Source organism: Bombus huntii, chromosome 4 (assembly GCF_024542735.1).
Source record: "Bombus huntii isolate Logan2020A chromosome 4, iyBomHunt1.1, whole genome shotgun sequence".
In the NCBI taxonomy this organism is placed as follows: domain Eukaryota; kingdom Metazoa; phylum Arthropoda; class Insecta; order Hymenoptera; family Apidae; genus Bombus; species Bombus huntii.
The window spans coordinates 5,170,649-5,192,278 of NC_066241.1; the positions used below are offsets into that span (position 1 = coordinate 5,170,649).

Consider the following 21,630-nt stretch of genomic DNA (forward strand, 5'->3'; position numbering starts at 1 on the left):
CAAGGCGACATTGTTCCACCGTATTATAAAAAATAGTTAATCGAAAGATATTAAAATAAAAAAAAGATTGAGATTGTTAAAAGATATTGAACTTAGCGAAGAATACATTACGTTGTATTTTTATAACATTTTTTGATATATATATATACTGGTGAAATACCAACAATCTTATCATTCAACTCGATATAAAATAAAAAGAATAAATAGATGAAAATTTTGAAAGATATAGTGATAGTACATTAACCTTCGCCACGAAACGAAAAAAAAAATATATATATATATTTTTACTCTACGTGATAACAAAATTCATTTAATCTCGCGGGTTTCCTCGGATCCGTATGAACGAAAATAGATTTTAACATATTAGTAGAACATAAATATACTATATATAGAAATTACCGGTGTACAATCTGATTGAATAATACACGTAAACGTAGACCTACTCTTCCAAGGGCTAAAGTTCACGGAATGCAGTTTCGTAACGCGTTAAGGTGAACAAAGCGTGAATTCGGTAAATATCACAATGCATTCGAACCGGATGCTAATGACGCCCTCTCCTCGGTGAAATCGCATCACAAGGATAATTCGTCTACAGCTGAACGCCACTCGTAGCAGCGAAATATCTAGCGGCTATTTTCATCGGCGTTCTAGCAGCAAATATTATGTACCAGCCTGCGACGATCGACTTGGGAGTTAACGGAACAGTGTAAGGATGTTATTGAATGAACAGAGAATGGAATGTCTGACAAAAAATCGATACATGCGTCTCCTAGGTTGATTCTACGTCTTATACGATTGTACTCATATCAGCTAAATTTAACAAGTTACAAATTATGAACGCTAACAAATTCCCTTACGTTATCAATTGGTAAATTATTATGTAAGAATAACTCTTGATTATCTTACTTGACATAAGGTTGTAAAATTATAAAGAGGAATTTTGTAACTTGTCAAATCACCAATATTATTAGTTAATAAATTATCGTGCAAAAGTACTCCAGTAGTAAAATAAGATCGTTACAACTTCTCCTTCGACACTTATGTTTATAAGAAATACGATATGTAATATGAAATATATGATTTCTGCTACGATTATGCATTATTCGGTATAAAAAGAATGATTAATGCGGAAGCTGCGAGTTTATAATCTGTGTTCACGTTGGTCTATTCGGTAGGTGCGTGACCCTGAACTGACGTTAAACATGAAAACAGAGTAAATTTCGATAATGGATAAATTTGACAAAGACCACGACGCGTCACTGAATAATGCATCGATGACCTAAGATGCATTGCATCAAGCACACACACACGTATATACGTATTAGAATTATCTATCGTGAGACTATGAGACTCACCACTCCCGTGAATCCCACGGTTAAAAAAATGCTGGCTGGCATCTGTGACATAACCTATCTCCGGTCCGCTTGGCGACATGGTAATCGCGAAAAGCATGCCGATGTCTTTTGTTTCGTACAAGAGTCATACTGTATTCATAGGAAGCATTCGTAAATATGGTTCTATTAGATTCAAACGGAATCGAAATCACGAAACAGAGAAGCGAGATACACGCGACTCATACGCGTGGTATGGTCATTGACGCATCAGGTGTCAGTCACCTCGAAAGGGTACGCAAGTCTCACGTGTGCGCCTTGTACGATGGTCCTCAAGAGCAATTTCAAAGCACGTGTCACGATTGTAGCCATCTTTCCGACTATCCACGATGTATTTTTGCGCACAGTTATGTTCGTATATGTCAAACAAAGTGGAATTAAAACTCACCGATCTTTCCTGGTAAACGCGTTGTGGCTGATGCTCCTTACTCGTCCTTCGTCTCGTTGTCCTCTCCTGCTCGTCCTCTTCTGCCTTTCACCGTTTCGCAATGTGTCAGCAAAAGAATCGGTCGCAATGCCAGATTTGGTACAGTCACTTGTCACGAGTACGGTACACGATAATCACTGCGACGAAACCGAGAGTCGAACATAAACGTCGTATAACCGTACCGGTACGAACACACTACGAAACGCGGTACGAACACGACTGCTCCACACCGTACCATAGATCAGCTGCTACTATAGCAGCGCTATCGCGCTGCGCGGCACGCGCCTGAACTAAATGGTGGGGGAAGGGCGGGAACGCGCTAGTCAAGAGTAATATTGGTGGTATTTCGAGTCCCAGACTGTATCATTGATCCGAAATTGCAAGTGAAAATGAGCGCTGAGATAAAAATGTTTCCGATTAATAAAAGAGGACTACACAAATTTTTATGTGTTTATATGTGTATATGAAACTATTAAATCACTATATCATATATGGATTTAGATAAAATCTAAAACACTCTTGTGAATGAAATCCATATATTTTAAATAAGAGATATCTGTTTTCGAGATGCCTAATCATGATATAGGGGTACAACAATATATATGAATATGTATTTATCACTGTATGTAAAATAATTCTTTAATTAATTATTACCTGCAATGGATAAAGTACAACATTTACTTTACAATTATGACTAGTTGATAATAGATAAACTGCTTTGTATACAGACGAGTATACAGTCACCGATCAGGTATAGAATAGATCTATTAGCACCAACAAAGTGCAAAATAGACCTATTACCCAACGTACCTTTTTGTTCACGGTTTCGGGGTCACTAGAGTCCATTTACCATTTTAGTGTCATTTCCAACGTTACCGAAACAGCGCAGAATGAGATTACGGTACCTCCAGCGATTGGAATTAAAACTAACTTCTAATATGACATTACCATAAAGTTACAAATAAAGTATAGGCACCAATGAGGTGCAAAGCTTTGTCTGTGCTATAGGCACGTATAAGACAGAACTACGGTCGTATACAAGTCTAGTTACTGTCGTGGAAAAGATGAGGCTCTTAGGCAGCGGCAAATGTTGTTCAATTTATCCGCAGTAAGGCGCTCTAATCAAACGAGGGTTGATTGACTAACGCCATCGTGTAGGAGTAGCCTGGACCCGGTTGTCTCTCGACTTGTCGACTGAGATTCGACTCACGATGGAAGGAACAAACGGCACCACGATAACATTGACTAAGAATAGGATTGTAAGTCTCGACACTCATATAGCCGAAGCCTAGGGGTAACCGTCCAAAAATTGACTCGTAATTAGTTGTGAAAAATCAACATGGAAGATAAGAAGGTTCTCATCACACGATCGTATACACAGATCTGAAACTCTAATGGAGGAGATAAGGCTCTTAGTGATCGAAGTATGTTCGTTAATTTCTCCGCAGTAGAGTACTTCAATCGAGAGATTCGGATTCGTCGTGTAACGCCATTGTGTAAAAATAGCACAGATCTTGTTGTCTCTGCCTTTATTGACCTTTGATTTTAATTTTTCATGACTAGACACGACTCAATTTTTGAACGGTTTAGCCTAGTTATGAAATCTGCTTATATAATCGTGGTCCAGACCACAGTTTTTTTTATATGATTCTGACCCATATTGTACCTCGTCGGCGGTATAGTATATGCTGAGATATGTAATAAACGGTTAATGGTGATCTTCTAGCTTTTATCTTATTGATGTGGAGGAAGTATTTGTTGAGAAATCCATAAAAATATAGATATACATATAAACAAATAAATTAAAGTTGAATATATGTATATTAATGATATAAAGATATTTTCACAGTTAAATGTAGTAAATTATAACAGGTAATGTGCTTTCTCGAAATCATACTATTCTGTTACAAATATAATTTGCATTATCCTTTTTTTTATTTAAAATTATGTATTTCATTTGTAGCCCTTATCGCATGCGTAAAAAATGAGATTAGAGAGCAGGATTTTGACTGTGTTTCTCTAGATAACTTCATTCGTCACTAAATTGTGCGATATAACCTAACATCTTGTATACAATGTCATCATTTGAAACAAAACTATATTATTGATATTAGTTAAAAATTATGGCTTGTGACTCAAAAATATTGTGTTTTCGTCATTGTTGTTCAAAAAGCATATTCTGTAAAGCTGTTCCAGAAATATGCCCAATTTGTCAATTATGTATTACAGAATATAAAATAATGCCCTTTCTTGTTCCATATCCATATAAAAATGCAGCGTGTGAACCAAATTCTATAGTTGTTAGGCCAGCTAATGGCAATTTTTTAACTGATTATCATATCGTAAATGATTTGCATATAGGAATAACTAACATGAATGGCCTTGTTTTTGAATACGACAAAGAGGGTTTAATACTAAATGATTGTTCAAGATGGACAAATTGCATTGCGATAAATGTAATCCCTTCATCTTGGGACAGTCATTGGAATGAAACATTAAAAATAATATTAAAAGACTCGAAATGGAAATCTGAAAATTATGATGAAATCTCGATGAATTGTTTTAACTTCGTTATAGAGTTTATAAATAATTTGAAATATATGAATATGAACTTTACGAATAAAGAAACTATATGCGAAAAGTTAATATTACCAAAACTTAGAGATGCTCTTACATATAATTTTTTATTTATGAAATTAGAAAATAATGAATTTTTTATATCTTAAGAAAAGTTCATTTTCTATATTTGCTTTCTACATAGATTTATATGTATTATTGGTATTATATAGATCTCTATGTATTTGCCTTTTAAAATCATTATATGAGTATATTTTTTACACATATTATATATTTATAATTATTACAATAAATCATTTAGTACGTGTTTAATAAAATGCTCATTTTTTTCATCCTAGAATACTTTGATAATACAATGAAGTATAACAAGATCAGATTGCCTCCATTAGGCAGAAATTATAGACGAGGTTTTCTTCAATTATTAAGAAATCTTTCATCAAACAATCATCAATATAAATTTGATGTCATTGTTATTGGTGGTGGTCATGCTGGAACAGAAGCTTGTGCAGCAGCTGCTAGGATGGGTGCAAAAACATTATTAGTTACTCATAAGAAAAGCACAATAGGTATCACTTTTGTTTCTCTCTTAATATTAAAGATTATTGAATAAAAATTATGACAATACTTTCATAGGAGAAATGTCATGTAATCCATCCTTTGGTGGAATTGGAAAAGGAAACCTTATGAGAGAAATAGATGCTTTAGATGGTGTTTGTTGCCGTATCTGTGATATCTCTGGAATTAATTATAAAATCCTAAATAGTTCTAAAGGGCCAGCTGTATGGGGATATAGAGCTCAAATTGATCGTGTCTTATATAAGAAGCACATACAGAAGGAGCTTTTCAATACGCCTGGTTTACAAATATATGAATCCTCTGTGGAAGATTTAATTGTACATGGAGATTCTCCAAGTTGTCATGGAATAATTCTTAGTATGCTTATTCTTTTAAATTGGATATATGTATGTTATTAATTTTTAAACAAATAAAATATTTATGAAAATCGTGTTTCAGGGGATGGGACAAAAATATACAGTGATACAGTCGTCATAACAACAGGTACTTTTCTAAAAGGTCAAATTAATATTGGATTAGAAAAAAGACCTGCTGGTAGATTTGGTGATGAACCCAGCATTGGATTAGCTAACACGTTAGAAACAATTGGATTTAGAATGGGAAGATTAAAAACTGGTAATTGTCATAATCATGTTTTATATACTTTCTTTACAGGCTCTAAATGTTCTCATGTTTTAAAATATTTTTCTAGGTACACCACCGCGGTTAGAAAAATCTACTATCGATTTTTCCAAATGTGATGTACATAAACCAGACGAAGTATCAACGCCATTTTCATTCATGAATAATACTGTCTGGTTACCTGTAGAACAACAAATAAATTGTTATCTAACATATACAAACGAAGCTGTCTCAAAAATTGTAAAAGACAACATGCATTGTAATTTACACGTTACAGAGGAGATAACAGGACCACGGTATTGTCCAAGTATAGAAAGCAAAGTTCTTAGGTTTAATACACATGAACACCAAATTTGGCTGGAACCTGAAGGTTTAGATTCACCCATAATGTACCCCTCAGGATTATCATGTACACTTCCAGCAGAGAAACAAGAAGAACTTATTAAATGTATTCCAGGATTAGAAAATGCTAAAATGGGTAAATCTGTTCCCTTTATGATATACATATGTATATTCTGACATTCCATATTTTTAAATATATTAATATAACGTTGTAATCTTATGCGCAGTGAGACCAGGTTATGGAGTTGAGTATGATTATATTGACCCAAAAGAATTACATGTTACGTTAGAGACCAAAAGGATTCCAGGGCTATTTCTTGCTGGGCAAATAAATGGTACAACTGGTTACGAAGAAGCAGCTGCACAAGGAATTATAGCAGGTGTTAATGCTGCGGCCAAGGTCTCTATCACCCATTTTTTATTATGAACTTTTTAAGTTAATAACGAAGAAATTCATTGTTTTATTTCGTTGAATAATCTATTTACTAGGTTCTTAATAAAAAGCCATTGATAATAAGTCGAACAGAAGGCTATATCGGTGTACTCATTGATGATCTTACTACACTTGGTACAAATGAACCATATAGAATGTTCACCAGTCGTGCAGAATTTCGATTAAGTCTACGACCAGATAATGCAGATCAAAGGCTTACCAAAAAGGGGTATGAAAGTGGTTGCGTATCAGAGGAAAGAATGATAAAAACAGAAGAAATTTTATCCAAACTAAAAGAAAATATAGAGTTGTTTAAAAATGAAATTCATCACAATGCAAAGTGGTGTCAATTACTGGGTGTTCCAGTTTCTAAGAATACTAATTTAAGATCTGGTTTTGATATGATACAGTTTTATGACGTTGATAAATTTATCAAAGCACTTCCTGATCGCTTTGGACATCTCGCAGATGATCCAATTATTTCAAGAAGATTAAAGGTAGCAATATTTTGTTGCAAGTGATATTTTTAAATCAGTACAGCTTATCATCTTTTATTATGACCATCTATTTAATCTTATAGATAGAAGCATTGTATGCAGATTCCTTAAAGAAAATAGAGGAAGAAATCAGAGAAATTCGCAAAAACGAACAGCTGCTTATCCCGCCATCCATAGACTATAACTCGTAAGTTAATTATCTGAAATATAAATTGTGATATCTATTAAGTGCAGTTATCTTTACTAATGACTGAATGTGTTCCGATATAGACCTCAATTAAGTTTATCTCTGGAGGAAAGAGAAAAACTCTCTGAGTTTCAACCATATACAGTAAGTGTAGAAATAAATCTTCATAATTTTCGCAGTCATTATCCTTATTATTTTTTCTGCATAGATCGCTGCAGCCAGTCGTATTCAAGGAGTCACTCCACCTGCTATTTTTCGTTTAATAAATTATATACGGAAAAATATACAGAAAAATGTACAGAATAGAGCTAGGAAGTCAACTTTAATAACAAATCAACTTTGATAGCAAATCAACTAAAATAAATAGCCGATCAAATCATATACTTTACGTATGTTTATTTAATGTGTGCATATCAACAACAAAAAACCCATTGAAAATCGTTTGCATGCACGTCTGGAACTAAACAAAGTTGGAGTCTATTCAGACTCGAAGACGGACCCCAATTCTTAAGATGTCACTCAACTATCAGCCTTAAACGTTCGTCTTAAGAGTAGAACAAATGGAAGGTTGTTGCCCTCCTGTTTAACCACCGGATGTATCGTGCCAGCAACCATCAATCTTCCTTAAATAGAAACTTGCTTACACTTGTTTGACAAGAATTATCGAAACTCCGTGTTTACTCGAATTTCGAAACACTACGAAATTATTAATACCTCGCGTGTCAGTATCGGTTGGTTCGCATACGAATCCCGTAGTGAGAATTTACGCGGAAGAGACGAAACTCAATTGCGGCTACTTGTGAAATACGCTCGTTTAATAAGACTAGAGTAATTGTCTCTAACTTACAATGCGGTCGAAGTTTCCATTTCGGCTGGCGCAACTAATGTCAGAGTCCATAGCAGGGAAGTTTGCCTGATTGAATTAAGAGGGGTTCGTCCAGCTTCAAACTTCTCACTACCGAATTGATGAAGCATACCCAGGGTAAACGTCGTTACGAGATTACTCGCGTAATCAATTTATTCGCTGAAGGCACGCGCGACGTACCCTCGCATTACTTCAAATTTTATAACGAACTAAATGAAATTTATTGCTTTTTAAGATCGAGAAGATGAGGGCTACTTTGACATCTATATGTCGTAGAAATTTCACGATGTCCCTATATTTGTCTACAAGGAGCTAAAACAAATTAAGAAAGTAGAATAATTTGAGGATATATAAGGATTAGAAAATAAATCTACTGGACAATAAATCGATGTTTCAAACAGCAACAAAACATGTACTAACAGTTATTCTTTATTACCATTAGTGCAATAGTAAATACTGTTACGATACATTGTACAGGAATGGTGTACGATCGGCCGTAGTACAGGGTCGTTGTAATTATAAATTTCTCTACCATGGTAATCCGGCTGTTCTCTCTCTACATGGTTAATCGAGCCAATACGAGCTCGCCACAAACTCGTCCTCTAAATCGCACGACGAGTTAATACTATTGTCTCCCTATAATAGCCTCCGTGTCTCCGAAGAATCAACCTTCTTCTTCTCGATATAACAGTTTCCGCACAACAATCCTTCGTTTCATTCTTCATCTATCACGGTAAAAAATATACAAAAAGTGAAGAACTATTTTGGCCAAATTTACGAAATTTCCTACCTCGCGAAGAATCCAATGTCGAATCGATTATCAATAACTTTAAATTAGTGTTAATTGTTCAATTTTGGACAATGCATTTTCTATAAAATTCCAAATCAATGACTTTCTAATCTATCCCAATGACCACGGTTGTCATACCAAGCGCGTTTCACCGTGGTTGGGAACGTTCTCCATGTTAAATTCAACATTGGATTTTCCGCGCTGCGAATGCACGCACGTAAATTACGCGAAGGCACGCGGTCCTCAATAACCGTTTAAACGCGTTGGCCGATCGCGGGTATTTTCCCCCCGGAACGATCGCCAGAGCCATTCTTTTTCTTTTTCTCTTTCTCTTTCTCTTGCCACGATCTCCATCGTGCTCTCGCTGTGATTCACGTGTTCCCTTCTTAATTCTAATTCTCTATACTGGCAAGTTTTCGTGTATGTTTATACGTTTACGTGTATGTACGTGTATACTAAATGTTACGTTTCTCTTATTGTTCATACGTCAACAACGACTACTCCGAATAAATTAGTTTTAAGGCTACGCTGCTCCTCTTTGCTCATCGATTACCCTAACTACCTAACGAATTATCGTCGACTACACTGAATGTTGAATTAATGTACATCGAGATCCATCCTTACGACCAGCAACAATTTCTCAAAGTGGCTTGTATTATTCTTAAATCTTGTAGCTGGTCGCGTACGACGGACACGAATAACTTATATGCGCTTACCGTATAATTACAAGTAACATAATGACGAGAAAATGTTTATCTACAAGGAGATGCAATGACGGGGAACGATCGATGCGTACGAGCTTGACGATCGTCGATTTGTCGCAGACTCGATCACCAGCGAGATTAATTGATCCTTGAACTCGCGTCATCGAGCCAGATGCAAAATAAACGCGATGGTTTAGTCCACATCGCGATGAATTACGAGCGGACGAAACGGAAAAGCTGCTACGACTGTCGCCGGCTCGTTACGCATTGTTCGGCCGCGATTATACATAGCAAGGGATTTATAACGAAGTTACTGTTCGTTAATACGCTAATTACACAGTACCATTCACACGCTCGCATTGTCACGCAATTACGTACACGCAGGCACGACACGCACGCGGCATGGACAACAATGTCGACAAGGAATCGAACAATTACGAGTTTCATTATTTACGAGAAACGAAAGATCAAGAATTTCCGTTTTCGAACACGTGATATTTATCGACGAAACTTTGACGACTTTGCGCTCCACTCTCATTCATACAAGAAGAAAAGGAACTAATATGATTTTAGAAACGATCTGTCACTCTACGAAGATCATATAAACTCTCATAAGGTTTTTCTAAAAGGAGAAGCTTTCGATTTAAACGTTGTTGAGAAATTGAGTCTACGCGTAAGCTTTGGTACCATTTCAGGGAGGAAGATCTGTTTAGAAAACAGTAGTGGAGTATCTTCGCAGAGAATTCAGATAGTTTCCGATTAACATGAGCGGAGGGGTACATGGCTCAGTCTCTTGGATGCACCTGAAGAAACAATGACAATGATTACTTTACTCCCGCTCGCGCGTTCAGAGTTACTCGCGCGAACGTGTGGTCTAAAGAATAGCAAACTCGAGTGCGAGGTACTAATTCTACGCAGACGTGAGACGGTTTTTATGCGGTGCGTGTTATCGCACTCAGCGATTTCCCATGACATTCGCAACGACTCAGCACTTGATTTGGAATTGAACTGATGACAAAATAAAAAAGAAGAGAAAAAGACTCTACCGTAAAGAAATAGTTTTGCGAACTGATAAAAAATCAAGAATATCAATATTCATCGCTTGTCGTGATTTTATCGCACACTGACGCGTAATTGTGATTAATTCATCGCTGCAAGGTGAATGAATCTGTCGTGGAATGTCATCGGAAGTTACGCCGGAAATCGCTTGGAGAAATGGTAATCTCGCACGGTCGCACGCGATGCGAGAACCGAAAGAGACAGGAGACTTCATCTGGTCTCCGTCTGGTTTCCCATTGTATACAATTCGGCACGTTGAACACCACGTTTGGAAGGCATTTCAGAAGGCATTGAATTCCTAGTGTGTATTGTCACGAGTTGTCGTCCATTATGCCCTGACCTACCTACGTATGACTTCGTGAAAGCGTGACTCACCTGTACAAAAAAAAAAAGCACTCTCCTCGTTCGATTCAACTTCAATTGAACTGATTGCTTTTTAGATCGACTTACATCGTCCCTATCGCATCACCTGTGTAAAATCATTTTCACGGTATTAAAAGTATCAAAAAGAATATGGTTTATCCTAACGGAGATGTGCGAACGATGCTTCGTTGTGTTTACGATCAAACTAGCGATATTGTAAAATCTCATCAAAATTACTGCAACATGAGGCGAAAAATTGCTTCGAGTTTTGTCATTGAAATTGATTTTGGCAGTGTTGTTGCTTTTCTTCGAGCCCCTCTGTGTTTTTCGCGGTCCATTGTCGAGATAGCATGATCGAAAAAACGCCATTAACGCCGTGGATCGATAAATGTAAGTCGTCGATGATCCGGCAGTCGTAGAAAGAAGCGGAATAAGGAGACGTTGAATGTATTTCAAGAAAATGATGCTCGTCTGACGTCGACGAGACTACGCTACAAGACTCCTAATGCAACGCGTTAATGGTAGCCACGATTGTAGTCGGTTGATGCAAATTTATGCCGAAGGAAATTGAAGAGGGATCGCTCGTGGCCTTAAGCACGCTCGATGAATAACGAAGGACGTGCCGCGAAGAAAGTTCCGGATTCACCTGACGCGTGCTCGCGAACACAGGTCAAGGTCGTTGCGATTTCATCGATCGTACACGTCACACACGTCGTTCGTTTATTGGGAAATTTTCATGGTCCCGATGTGTCATTTATTTGTAGAATCGACGCGTGATCGCGAATAGCAGAACGTCAGACGTTCAAAAACGAGCAAAACGAGCGACCATGTATTAATATCGATGATCGTATTTACTGTCGCGCGAAAAATTCCCTCGTAATCGACCTCGTCCGGCGCCGTTTGTTAATACCGAAATAGCGTGTCTCGTATCGGCTACACATCATCTCGTTAACTTCACTCGGCGTATAATCGATGGACAGTGACTGGTTGCTCCTACGCGCGTTAACGACGGCCTGGTTGATTCGACGACGAATCTCTGAGCGATCGGTGACAACGAACAACGCAACTCTCGCTTCGAATCATCGTTAGAGAGATGAAAAGACGGATGAATCCAGAGAGTGGCGCGAATTACAAATTGTAACGATAACAGGAAATTCGACGCGAGTGAAAGCTGGACCGAGAGTGGTTGGGAACGCGCTTTTCTCTCGAGAGGGGACTCGAACCAGGACGGGTGTCTCTATGAATATTTGTCGCTTCGCGTTGTTTTCTCTGTTCTCCATTGTGTTCCCTGTCGAGACAATCAACCATTCAAAGTGACAGCTCGCGCGTTCTACCGCTTTCCCCGCGTTTAGTCCGCAGGGACACGAGCGGCGAGCAAACGCGTTCTTGGCGACTGTACTTCTCCCAAGGTCGACGACCTCTTTTCTTAGTAGACGAGGATTTTTGACGCGAGTCGAGTCCTACTTGGACGGGCCTACTTGTATACGGGCAATGTTCGTGAAACGGCACTCGTCGAGTCACAAAGTCATCCGGAACGGGGAAGTCCGGTTATTTCAAGTTCACGGCCTCGAGGTCGTCGACCCTGCAACGCGAATCGGGAACGGATAGTAGATATAGAAGCTTTTCTCTGTCTCCTTCGAAGACGATCGTATTATTAAGTATCAACGGCGTACGTATTAAGAATCGCACGAACTATGAACAGAGAAAAGAGAATGCTGCTTCTTGGTAGTGATCCATCAATGCGATGCTTTTCACGCTGGTCGCTTCGTATACAGTGTTCTTCCGCTTCGTGGACTTCCGCGTCTGTTTTACGTGTTTCACGAGATTCGCGAATCTGCCTCTTTCCAACACACGCTTTCGACTTCCCGTCCACTGAATCCTGTCTCGATCTCTCTGCTTGAGAGTCGAGTAACTCTAAACTGACCGACAGCGACGGTTCCAACGGACTAAACAGAGCAAGCACGCCGTCAGAGAAGCTCGACTGTCGGAAGCGGCAGGTCAGAGAAGTCGCTTAGCAGATGGTTTCCAGCGGAGCGGTCTTCGTGCTCGGATTCTGAATGACGCTGTCGCCCATGCTGGGCATTCCGTGACTGGTGGTGCTCAGTCCGTTTCCCTGCCTTCCAGCGTTGGTCCTCGGATTCCTGTTGCAGATCCTTTTCAAGGCGGCGCGGACCTGGGGCTGGCAGCCAACTACCGCGAAGATCAGCACGCCCTGGAACGCGTTTATCAAGTCGGTGAAGTACCAGATGTATTGAGGACCACCGACTGCCCACGAGACCACGTCGGCTACCCAGGTGACGCCCATCACGACCACCAGCTTCATGCACACACGGCCCAGTGCGGCTCTGAAACAGAAACATTAGATCCTCGTCAGAGCTAGGAAATGAGTATTTAGTTTGAAGATGATCGAGTGCTCGAAGAAGTCGCATTAGAAACTCTATAGGGGACTCCGGTCGAGATTGCCTATTAGATGTCGGATTTTTTTACAAACTCGTATCTTCATGAACAGAATTTCACGAAACAAATTCCAAGCTTCGATATTTCAAACGTTTGCACTTTCTTCGGCTCTGAAGCGATTTTATGTTACCATCGCTAGAAATCAATTAAGTTGTTAAAAGAAATATAGAAATGTCTACTCGACACTTGTCCACACTGGGATTAAGAGAAAAAGAATCCACAAGGTCGATTAGAATTTAGGGAGACTCGTCGATGGTTTGGATAATTGAATTGGTTAAAGCGATCATCCGAGGGAATACGGGTTCGCGTAGTTGACACATTGCTCGGGGAATCTTAAACATTTATTATCAGTTGCGCGTGAAAGGAATTTTTTGGGTCTGGCCTGCTTGATTTATGACGGTTATTGTGCCTTGAATTCAAAGAACGAGGAATGACAAGGCAGTGATTCAGAGATCTATGGAGATACACGTTGGTTTAAGAAAATTCTCTGCACATTTATCTTTCTCGTTATACGCGCAGCATATAGGAACGTTATTTTTCATGTTTCGTAAAGATGCTGTTTTATTCGTGTTACGGGGATATCGTTCAGCCGCGACGCCACAGGTACCGCGACGAATTTCCGGCGACAAAAAGCGACCCGATTCAATTAGCGCTACGTTCAATTACGATGAACATAAATCAGGCCGCAAACGTATCCGTTTGTTCAGCGTGACACGTTGCGCCGCCACGAGTAATGTATGCATCGCATTGTGGTCGAAGTCAAAGCATTATTAATTCGTTCCGGCTGAGTATTCGCAGCCCGTTACGGTGTTGTGTCGCGAAATTATAGCGTTATAAAGGCCACGGAGTCCTCTTTCCCTCCTGCAATTCCCCATTTTAGTACTTTCGTGGTTGCCCAATCTTTATTATCGCTGTCGCAATATTTTCCAACTTACGACGTATAATCGAACGTCGATAAAATCTGTATTTTTTGTTGCAGTAGACAATTTCTAACGCGTTCTTTTTTTTGATATTTCAAATTTTTTATACAGATCCTTAATTGCACAAATTTCTATAGCGTGTTGTAGCCAAGAATTTCCGAAGCCTTTATTTTAGTTAGTAATTCTTGGCGTATCCGATTTTGTCGAGTCTATAATCCAACGAAAACTTTAAAATTTTGATACGAAATTCGCCTCGCAGATTCGACTTTTATAATCGATCCCTCCCGATGCCACATTTAGCAGGTTGCCATGTGCGAAACTGGCCCATGCAAGTAAGTTCGAATCAGGTCGACTCAGCCGTTTCCACGCGAGAACGCCAACTCTACTCGCCGCTTTTCCGCTTTGCTTACCTCTCCGCTCTCTCGTTGATCGCCGCGTTATTTTTGAACCACCACCGGTTGCAAGCCGCGAGATGTTTGCATATTCCCCGCTCGTAACAATTAGGCGGCGCCTCGAAAATAGAAGATTCTTGCATCCAGCTATTACGAGATGCCACGCGACCATGTTACGCATATGTATTATGATAATTACGGTTTAATGCTCAGTGGAAATAAAACCATCAAAGGCAGAAACATAATCTTAATGCACCGGCTGTCGATTAGATTTTACTACATCTTATTTGAAATCAATTAACTATTTGTAACCGGTGGTCTACTCTATACAAAGCTCTTTTAAAGTCGCTCTTTTTACTATATTCCATCTCAATATAAAAACATACCAGATATCTGACAAGTATAGTAACAAATCTAAAGCTTATAATTATTATTTAATTTTCCACAATAAATTATAGTAGACAATTTCTAACGCGTCCTTGTTTTTTTGATATTTCAAATTTTTTATACAGATCCTTAATTGCCCAAATTTATATAGCGTGCTGTAGCCAAGAATTTCCGAAGCCTTTGTCTTAATTTTTAATTCTTCGTGTATCCGATTTTTTCGAGTATACGATCCAATGAATCTCCACGTCTTGGATAGCACAGACGTCTAACAAGTCGAGCAACAAATCTGATATTGCCACGTGTAGAATTATTTGTCTTTCAAATTGGAACAATAGTCAACAAGACGTGACATGGGTACGAACGCAGACTGATGGAAATATCGTCGGGATTTCGTCATCAATGATGCAAGGCTTTTATTATCGATCCACCGTTATACGAGTATGTACGGGTAGTACCGGTTCGTCGATTATTATTCGGATGAAAATTTTATCGTGCGGAGACTACTGAAAAATTCATCGGCGTGCACCGCGGGCCGATGGTTTCAATCCAAACAACGAATTCGCGGAACGATCGGCGCATGAAAAATCTCTACAGCTATAATGATATGCGAAGAAAGCAAATTAGACACGCGTCCACGAATGCAGAAGGTGAACTCGCGCGTGCAGGATGAACCTTTCACCGTGGTGGGAAACGTGGAGGCGCGTGATAAGCATGAAGGCCCATCGAACAGCGGAATGCAAACAAACGGTCGATCACCTGTGCGGGAACAGCTGCACCCAAGAACCACGGTACACGATGAACGCTTGAAAGGCGAGGAGAACATGAAAGAGAAGATTTTTGAGAACGTACTTGACCGATCAAAGCCCCGTCGAATCGGCTTTGTATGCCAAACGACGAGCAAGAAGCAAGGACAGCTACGGATAATGGTCAAATTTTATATACCCCTTATTCCTCTTTTAAGATTTCACCATTTCTGTTTATCAATAGTGTTCGTTTACTGCACTTGGATCGTGATCAAGTCAAACAGACTATCTTTGATGTTTTATCATCTTTTGTTTTGATCTACTACTTGCTATATGTGGAGCATCATGACGACTGATGCATTGAGTAATTTTACAGAATAACGCGCACTTGATACGTTTCGATTATTTGATACTGTGAAAATGAAACGTAGAGCCTGGTAAAAAAGAAAAACACTTCGTTAGAAGATAAAAGTATGCCGATAAAAATATTAAGAGGTACATTGTAAAAATTACCGTTCAGAATAATTTTAGTGTATTTTCAGTATATTCGTCACACTTGCCGATAAAAATATTAAGGGGTACATTGTAAAAATTACCGTCCAGAATAATTTTAGTACATTTTCAGTATATTCATCACACTTGCCGATAAAAATATTAAGAGGTACATTGTAAAAATTACCGTTCAGAATAATTTTAGTGTATTTTCAGTATATTCGTCACACTTGTCGATAAAAATATTAAGAGGTACATTGTAAAAATTACCGTCCAGAATAATTTTAGTGTATTTTCAGCATATTCACCACACTTGATTTTAGGCACAGAAATACAAGCAGAAATATTTTTAATACCACGTATCGCATTCTACGGTTTGGTGTAAGTTCGGGGTATATTTTAACGTAGAAGGCCACATTTCGGTCTACTTCTACCAACGCCATCTCACTCGAGGATTGCATCCTCCGTTCTACGTCGTTGCTAGAAAATTTGTGGAGAAACGAGTCGATGAACAGTTTGAAAGATCGAGCACGAAATTGAGAAGGGTGGGTTTCCATCGAATCGAGGCGGAGGAAGGGCGAAGTAGAGTCATTTGAAGCAGACAGCCATTCGTATTTTTGTTCGACGCTTCAAATTAATGCCACTCGCCGCGTTTGGAAAGAAAGTAGGATCGCGGATCCAGCTACGTGTTAATTGACGTAACGAGACAGAGGGGTGAATATGGATTGTTAGCGTCTGTCTGAGACTGAAAATATCGATGGCATCTAATAAAAAAAAAAAAAAAAAAAAAAGAAGAAAAAGATAGAAAAAGAAGAAGGGAGAAAGAAAGAGGAAGAAAAAAAGATCTGGAAACGACACACCGATGCATGCTTCGATCGCTCGTTACACTCGTAACGCGGAACATGTTTAATGAGGACCATTTCGTCTGGACGTTATTATTATATGGATGTTCTTTATATAATCAGCGTGAAATAATGAAAAAAAGAAAGGAAGAAACGTTCAAAGTGTTAGGTATTACGATTGCAATTTATGAGAAACTTTGCAGCTGCATAGGAAACACCACTGGCCGGAGTAGAGTCGTTCGAGTTTCCGTTTATTGCAGTCTATCTCGATAGATCAAACACGATCTTGGTGCGATCAAGATTTATTTCGAACTCTCCGTGTCTTCGAAGAACTTTTAACGGAAAAGATAGAGCGACGTTTGTGACAAAGAGATGTGATTTTCTCGGAAATGACTCATCAGGGTCGAACGGAAGAAGAGAAACGACAATACGAAGGGTGAAAAAAGGAACATCAAACGAAATACTGGCTATAAAATAAATTTATCTATTACGTTTGTAAGAATTTACATTAGTCGCGAACACGGCTAAAGCTCGTCGACCAGCATATTTTCCATTGCTTCCGCGAGATCTATCCGGAATCTCTAAAAGCTGGCGAATACACAGGTATCCACTTTACGATCCACAAAGATTTTCCAGCAGAAAAGAGACGATGTCGGAACAGTGGGAGGTTGAAAATGGAGAAGAAACGAGAACGATGCAATCGTAAGGACTGCATCTACCCGCATCATCCAGCTGACGGTTACAGCGCGTGTTTTATCACGTTTACGTTTCGACCGGCAACCTTGTCGTTTCTGCTCGGAACATAATTCAAAAGTAAGTCCTTTTCTTCTTCTTCTGTCTCCTTTGAACGCTATGATACACCGACGAGGTTTTATTTGCGACGCGTTTATTTTGGCAGCGACGCCGAACTTTTAAATCGCGAGCAGGGAGCTCACGACCGGCGCGTCATTCATTGGTCGCTACGTGAATGAATGATTTCGTCTGAACATCGATTTTCTGTGATTTTTTTAATTTCTGTGATCTTTTATTTTCTCAAGCGCTGAACGATAATGTATTATAACGAGATATTTTCGAAACGATAAATTATTTATTTATAAATTATTTGCTGCTATCTTCGCTTGTTTATTAAGCGTTTAAATTCTTCGTTTTATTCGATTAAACACAAATTATTCGAATATTTTACGTTATAGCAAGCGAAACATCGCTTTTCTAATGGTTTTTATGCGCATTCCAAAATCGGACATTTTTATTGGAACTTGCTATTCAAAGATGTCTCGTAAAACGTCATTTTTATACGAGTTTCTTATTTTCATATTCGATATCCGATCAAATATTTTCGAAGCGTACTGTAGGGAGTGAAGTAAAAGAAGTTTAGTTAACGTAGACCCGTGCATCAACCTTGACAGAGATCAGAAGAGTTTCTATTTTTACGTATTTATTTTCTTTTTCTAAAAGTGATCTTGTTCGTTCTCGTCTTCTATTGCATCCTGTACATTCGTGACTCGTTCGAACAACATCAACTCGTTTAACGAGTATTCTTTCATCCAACCTACGTATTTTTACGTTTCATTTCTTCGTGGCACCTTGAAGAATTGCAAATATTTGCGATAAATCGAATAAGCATCCGAGCGATCCGTCAAAATAACAGCTCGCTGAAAGTTGCATGAAAAATATTGCGAATTAACGCACCATGAATCAACTTTTCAACGAGATTTCATTGAAATCGAGATCCCTCGACAACCGTATTGTTTCGAAAAATCCTTTAAACAAAATCAATCACCTTTAGCGGCATAAACAACCGGTTTAGTCATCTCTTCCACCGAAAAACAACCTTCGTTTTTACTTTCCACGCTATTTTAATCAACTTACGCTTGTAACACGCGTTATGCTTTCCATTCGAGTTTCTAATTTCAGCTTCAACTCTCGTGTTTGTTCTTCGATTGAAAGATCAACGAATACAATATTTTGCACGTGACACAGTGTTAGTTTTCATCTGATTACTTTGATTTAAAAGCATATTGAGATATCAAACGTATATTAGCGGAATTATAAGAGGAATTTTCACTTGAGGATCGGTCTGTAGCGAAGTCGATCGACTCAACGACGCAACGTCTATTTCGATCATCATTTTCACGGCACAATAACAAAGACAAAGCTGTAGGAACTATCGAGACTTCGGAAAACTCGAAGAATGCTCCCCGAAGACGAATGGGTCGGATAAACAGTAAATTCTTTGAGGGATACGTCCAACCGGATGTGAAAATATCACGTTTCCCCATCGATCCTTGGCATCGGGCGACGAGCGTCGTTTGACGAATCGCATTTTTTTCGGATATTTATGCCTGGCAGCCGGTAGCTTTTTTACAGAGCAACCGGGGCTCAAAGGAGAATTTATTTTATCACGGCCGCGCCGACAGATATCAGGCATCGAATCGTTATTTTCCATTCGCACGCCGTCCCTTCGAACCACCTTTGCTCCCTCGTCCCGTCGAAATTGATATTGACGATCTCAATTTGCGATTCTCTTTCGGCCGAGCCTCCTCTTCCCTCACTTTCGCCCGTTCTCTTTTCGCCGATACAGAGGGACCGGGACACACGCTGGTCATAATGGTGAATAGAGATTCTTTCATGTTCGTTTTCTCGTTTTCTCCGTCCATTTTTTCGCTATTCGTAATTTTCCAAGAGCTCGCTATTTTTTTCATTCGTCAGCCGGTTACCAGTTAATTCGAATATTCCAAGCTCTTATATCTCTTTGGCGTTGCTTGAAGGATATAAATGATAGAAAACAATGGTCAATCCCTCTATCATACGATTCCACCTTCGATCCAGGAAACTTATATGTATCAGAATAGGTTAATATTGCAACGCGAGGGATTAGACTTCTCGTAAAGTTTGGTAGAGCAAGCCCTTCTTGCACGATAATTAAACTAACAATATCAGCGTACTCGTGTCTTTTTACAACTAGAAAATTCAGAGAAAGAAATATAAGACGATAAGCCAACTGATTTTGTAATATGTAAAATTCACCTGCGTGGGTCTTCGTTTGTTTCGTTAACCATTCTACCAAAGAGTTTATTATATAGCGTTCGCGTCACGTGACTTGTAAAATCTCAGAAATAATATTAGTCGAATCGTGTAAGAGGGCTCAGATTCTCTATTTATTCCAATCTCCCTTTTCTTATTGATAAATACGATTTCATCGAAGAAGACTCGTTGTTTCCCACTGAAGCAGCTAAGAATCACCCTCGTTTATTTCCTTGGAATTCCGATCGACACGGAAGCGCTCGTAAATCCCCACTTCCCAGGCGAAACGGCCTCGCCAGATTTCAAAAGGAGACGGGATTCACTTTCTCCGTTCCTTCGTCTCGAGATAATTGCTCGTTAAACCACGAAAGAAAAGGACGAAGGGACGGGGAGCGGGGGAGGGAGCGACAAGATTCGAAGAGTATCTTAATTTAAGCAAACATCCCGAGGTTGAGCGTTCGCTGATCTCGATTATCTATGGATTCCGTGTGAACCGAATGCAACAAACCGGTTATCCTTGATATTTATCATCGGCCTCGAGCGTTTTCCTTCGCGCCGAAATAAAGCATCGTTCGCCGGCAGCGATAAAACAAGAGCACGAAGATCGTTACGCGTTTGCGCGCCGCCTGTTCCTCTTAATCGTTGTGTATCGCTCGTCTCACTCTCGAACAAACAAACCAGGACTTCTTTAACTCGGCTGTATCGCCGACTTAAACTCCTTCAAAGTTTACCACCGAGACGCGTAATCGTTTCCCTCTTAACTTCCCGAGGAAATGAGACGCGGTTGCATCTCGCGGTGATTAGCAAGGGCGCGCGCCTCCAAACGTTTCCTGGTAATTTCCGTTTATCTGAGAACTCGGTTACGAGATGGTATGGGTGTAAAGTGCGGCGATAGCGTGGGCAAGATCGAACTGTAGATAATACTCAGGTCAGAAAGAGGTTTCTCTCTATCTCCGATCTAAAGTAACTGGCAAACTTTTAGCGTTTTAGGCTTTAGCGCTAGATCTACATCTTCCGTAAACGTAGCTACGGTGTAACGCTTGCAAGATTCTGAAAATAACCCGGACGTAGCGTAAACCGCGTCTTGCGTGTACCCACGGAACTGACGAAAGTAAAATGTTGCACGCAACGTGACGAAAGTTCGATTTGTACGCGTGGATCGTCGATTTTTCTTCTTCTCGATCGTTCTGCGAAAAGATCGCCGAACGGTACCAATGGCACACGTTCCTGGAAGAAATTGGCCAAATATTTACGCGAAACGAAGACCGCGTGGCCGTTCGCGAAGCACAGAATACGTTTACGAATTCGACTCGTCGATTCGCTCGGGAACTTTTTAAGGTAAATATTTCTTTTTCTTTCAGGGATATACGGTTTGAACAGTCATATCCGACGTGTGCAAGACTGGCGAGTATCCGGGAAGTAACGCGTAAACCAGATCGGAACTTAATTTAGAGCTGGCAGATTCGGGGGGACAGTCAGACGCGGTGAGCCGTGCTCCTCGATTTTCCAAGTCGTTCGGTCGAACTGAATGAATTCGCTTA

The 21,630-nt window shown here is 39.4% G+C and overlaps 3 protein-coding genes and 1 long non-coding RNA gene across 7 annotated transcripts in view; 2 read left to right on the forward strand and 2 right to left on the reverse strand.

Moving 5' to 3' along the window:
* The window catches only part of LOC126865049 (protein-tyrosine sulfotransferase), a 181,405-nt gene extending 179,277 nt beyond the window's left edge, over positions 1-2,128 (reverse strand). For both annotated transcript variants that reach the window (XM_050617111.1, XM_050617112.1), the window contains exon 1: positions 1,780-2,128. The gene's annotated coding sequence lies outside the window, so the exon portion shown is untranslated. The remainder of the gene's footprint in view (positions 1-1,779) is intronic.
* Positions 2,129-2,916: 788 nt separating this feature from the next.
* Positions 2,917-7,432, forward strand: LOC126865043 (protein MTO1 homolog, mitochondrial). Of its 3 annotated transcripts, none has more exons than XM_050617103.1 (10): positions 2,917-3,077; positions 4,734-4,961; positions 5,029-5,328; positions 5,410-5,586; positions 5,663-6,070; positions 6,162-6,334; positions 6,424-6,864; positions 6,948-7,051; positions 7,135-7,195; positions 7,260-7,432. In XM_050617103.1, the coding sequence occupies exons 2-10, from the start codon at positions 4,751-4,753 to the stop codon at positions 7,392-7,394; spliced, it is 2,010 nt and encodes a 669-aa protein (XP_050473060.1). In that variant the 5' UTR covers positions 2,917-3,077; positions 4,734-4,750; the 3' UTR covers positions 7,395-7,432. The 3 variants fall into 3 exon arrangements, with proteins under 3 accessions (XP_050473060.1, XP_050473061.1, XP_050473059.1); XM_050617104.1 differs by lacking the exon at positions 2,917-3,077 and adding an exon at positions 3,119-3,242; XM_050617102.1 differs by lacking the exon at positions 2,917-3,077 and adding an exon at positions 3,249-3,690.
* Positions 7,433-8,329: 897 nt separating this feature from the next.
* The window catches only part of LOC126865044 (probable G-protein coupled receptor Mth-like 1), a 153,789-nt gene continuing 140,488 nt past the window's right edge, over positions 8,330-21,630 (reverse strand). Inside the window, exon 7 of the mRNA XM_050617105.1 lies at positions 8,330-13,177. Coding sequence (XP_050473062.1) covers positions 12,844-13,177 — 334 coding nt within the window. The 3' untranslated portion in view covers positions 8,330-12,843. The remainder of the gene's footprint in view (positions 13,178-21,630) is intronic.
* LOC126865051 (uncharacterized) lies at positions 13,192-21,615 on the forward strand. The gene is made up of 3 exons (XR_007689430.1): positions 13,192-16,309; positions 16,393-17,878; positions 21,451-21,615. It is a non-coding gene; the product is annotated as an uncharacterized LOC126865051 (long non-coding RNA).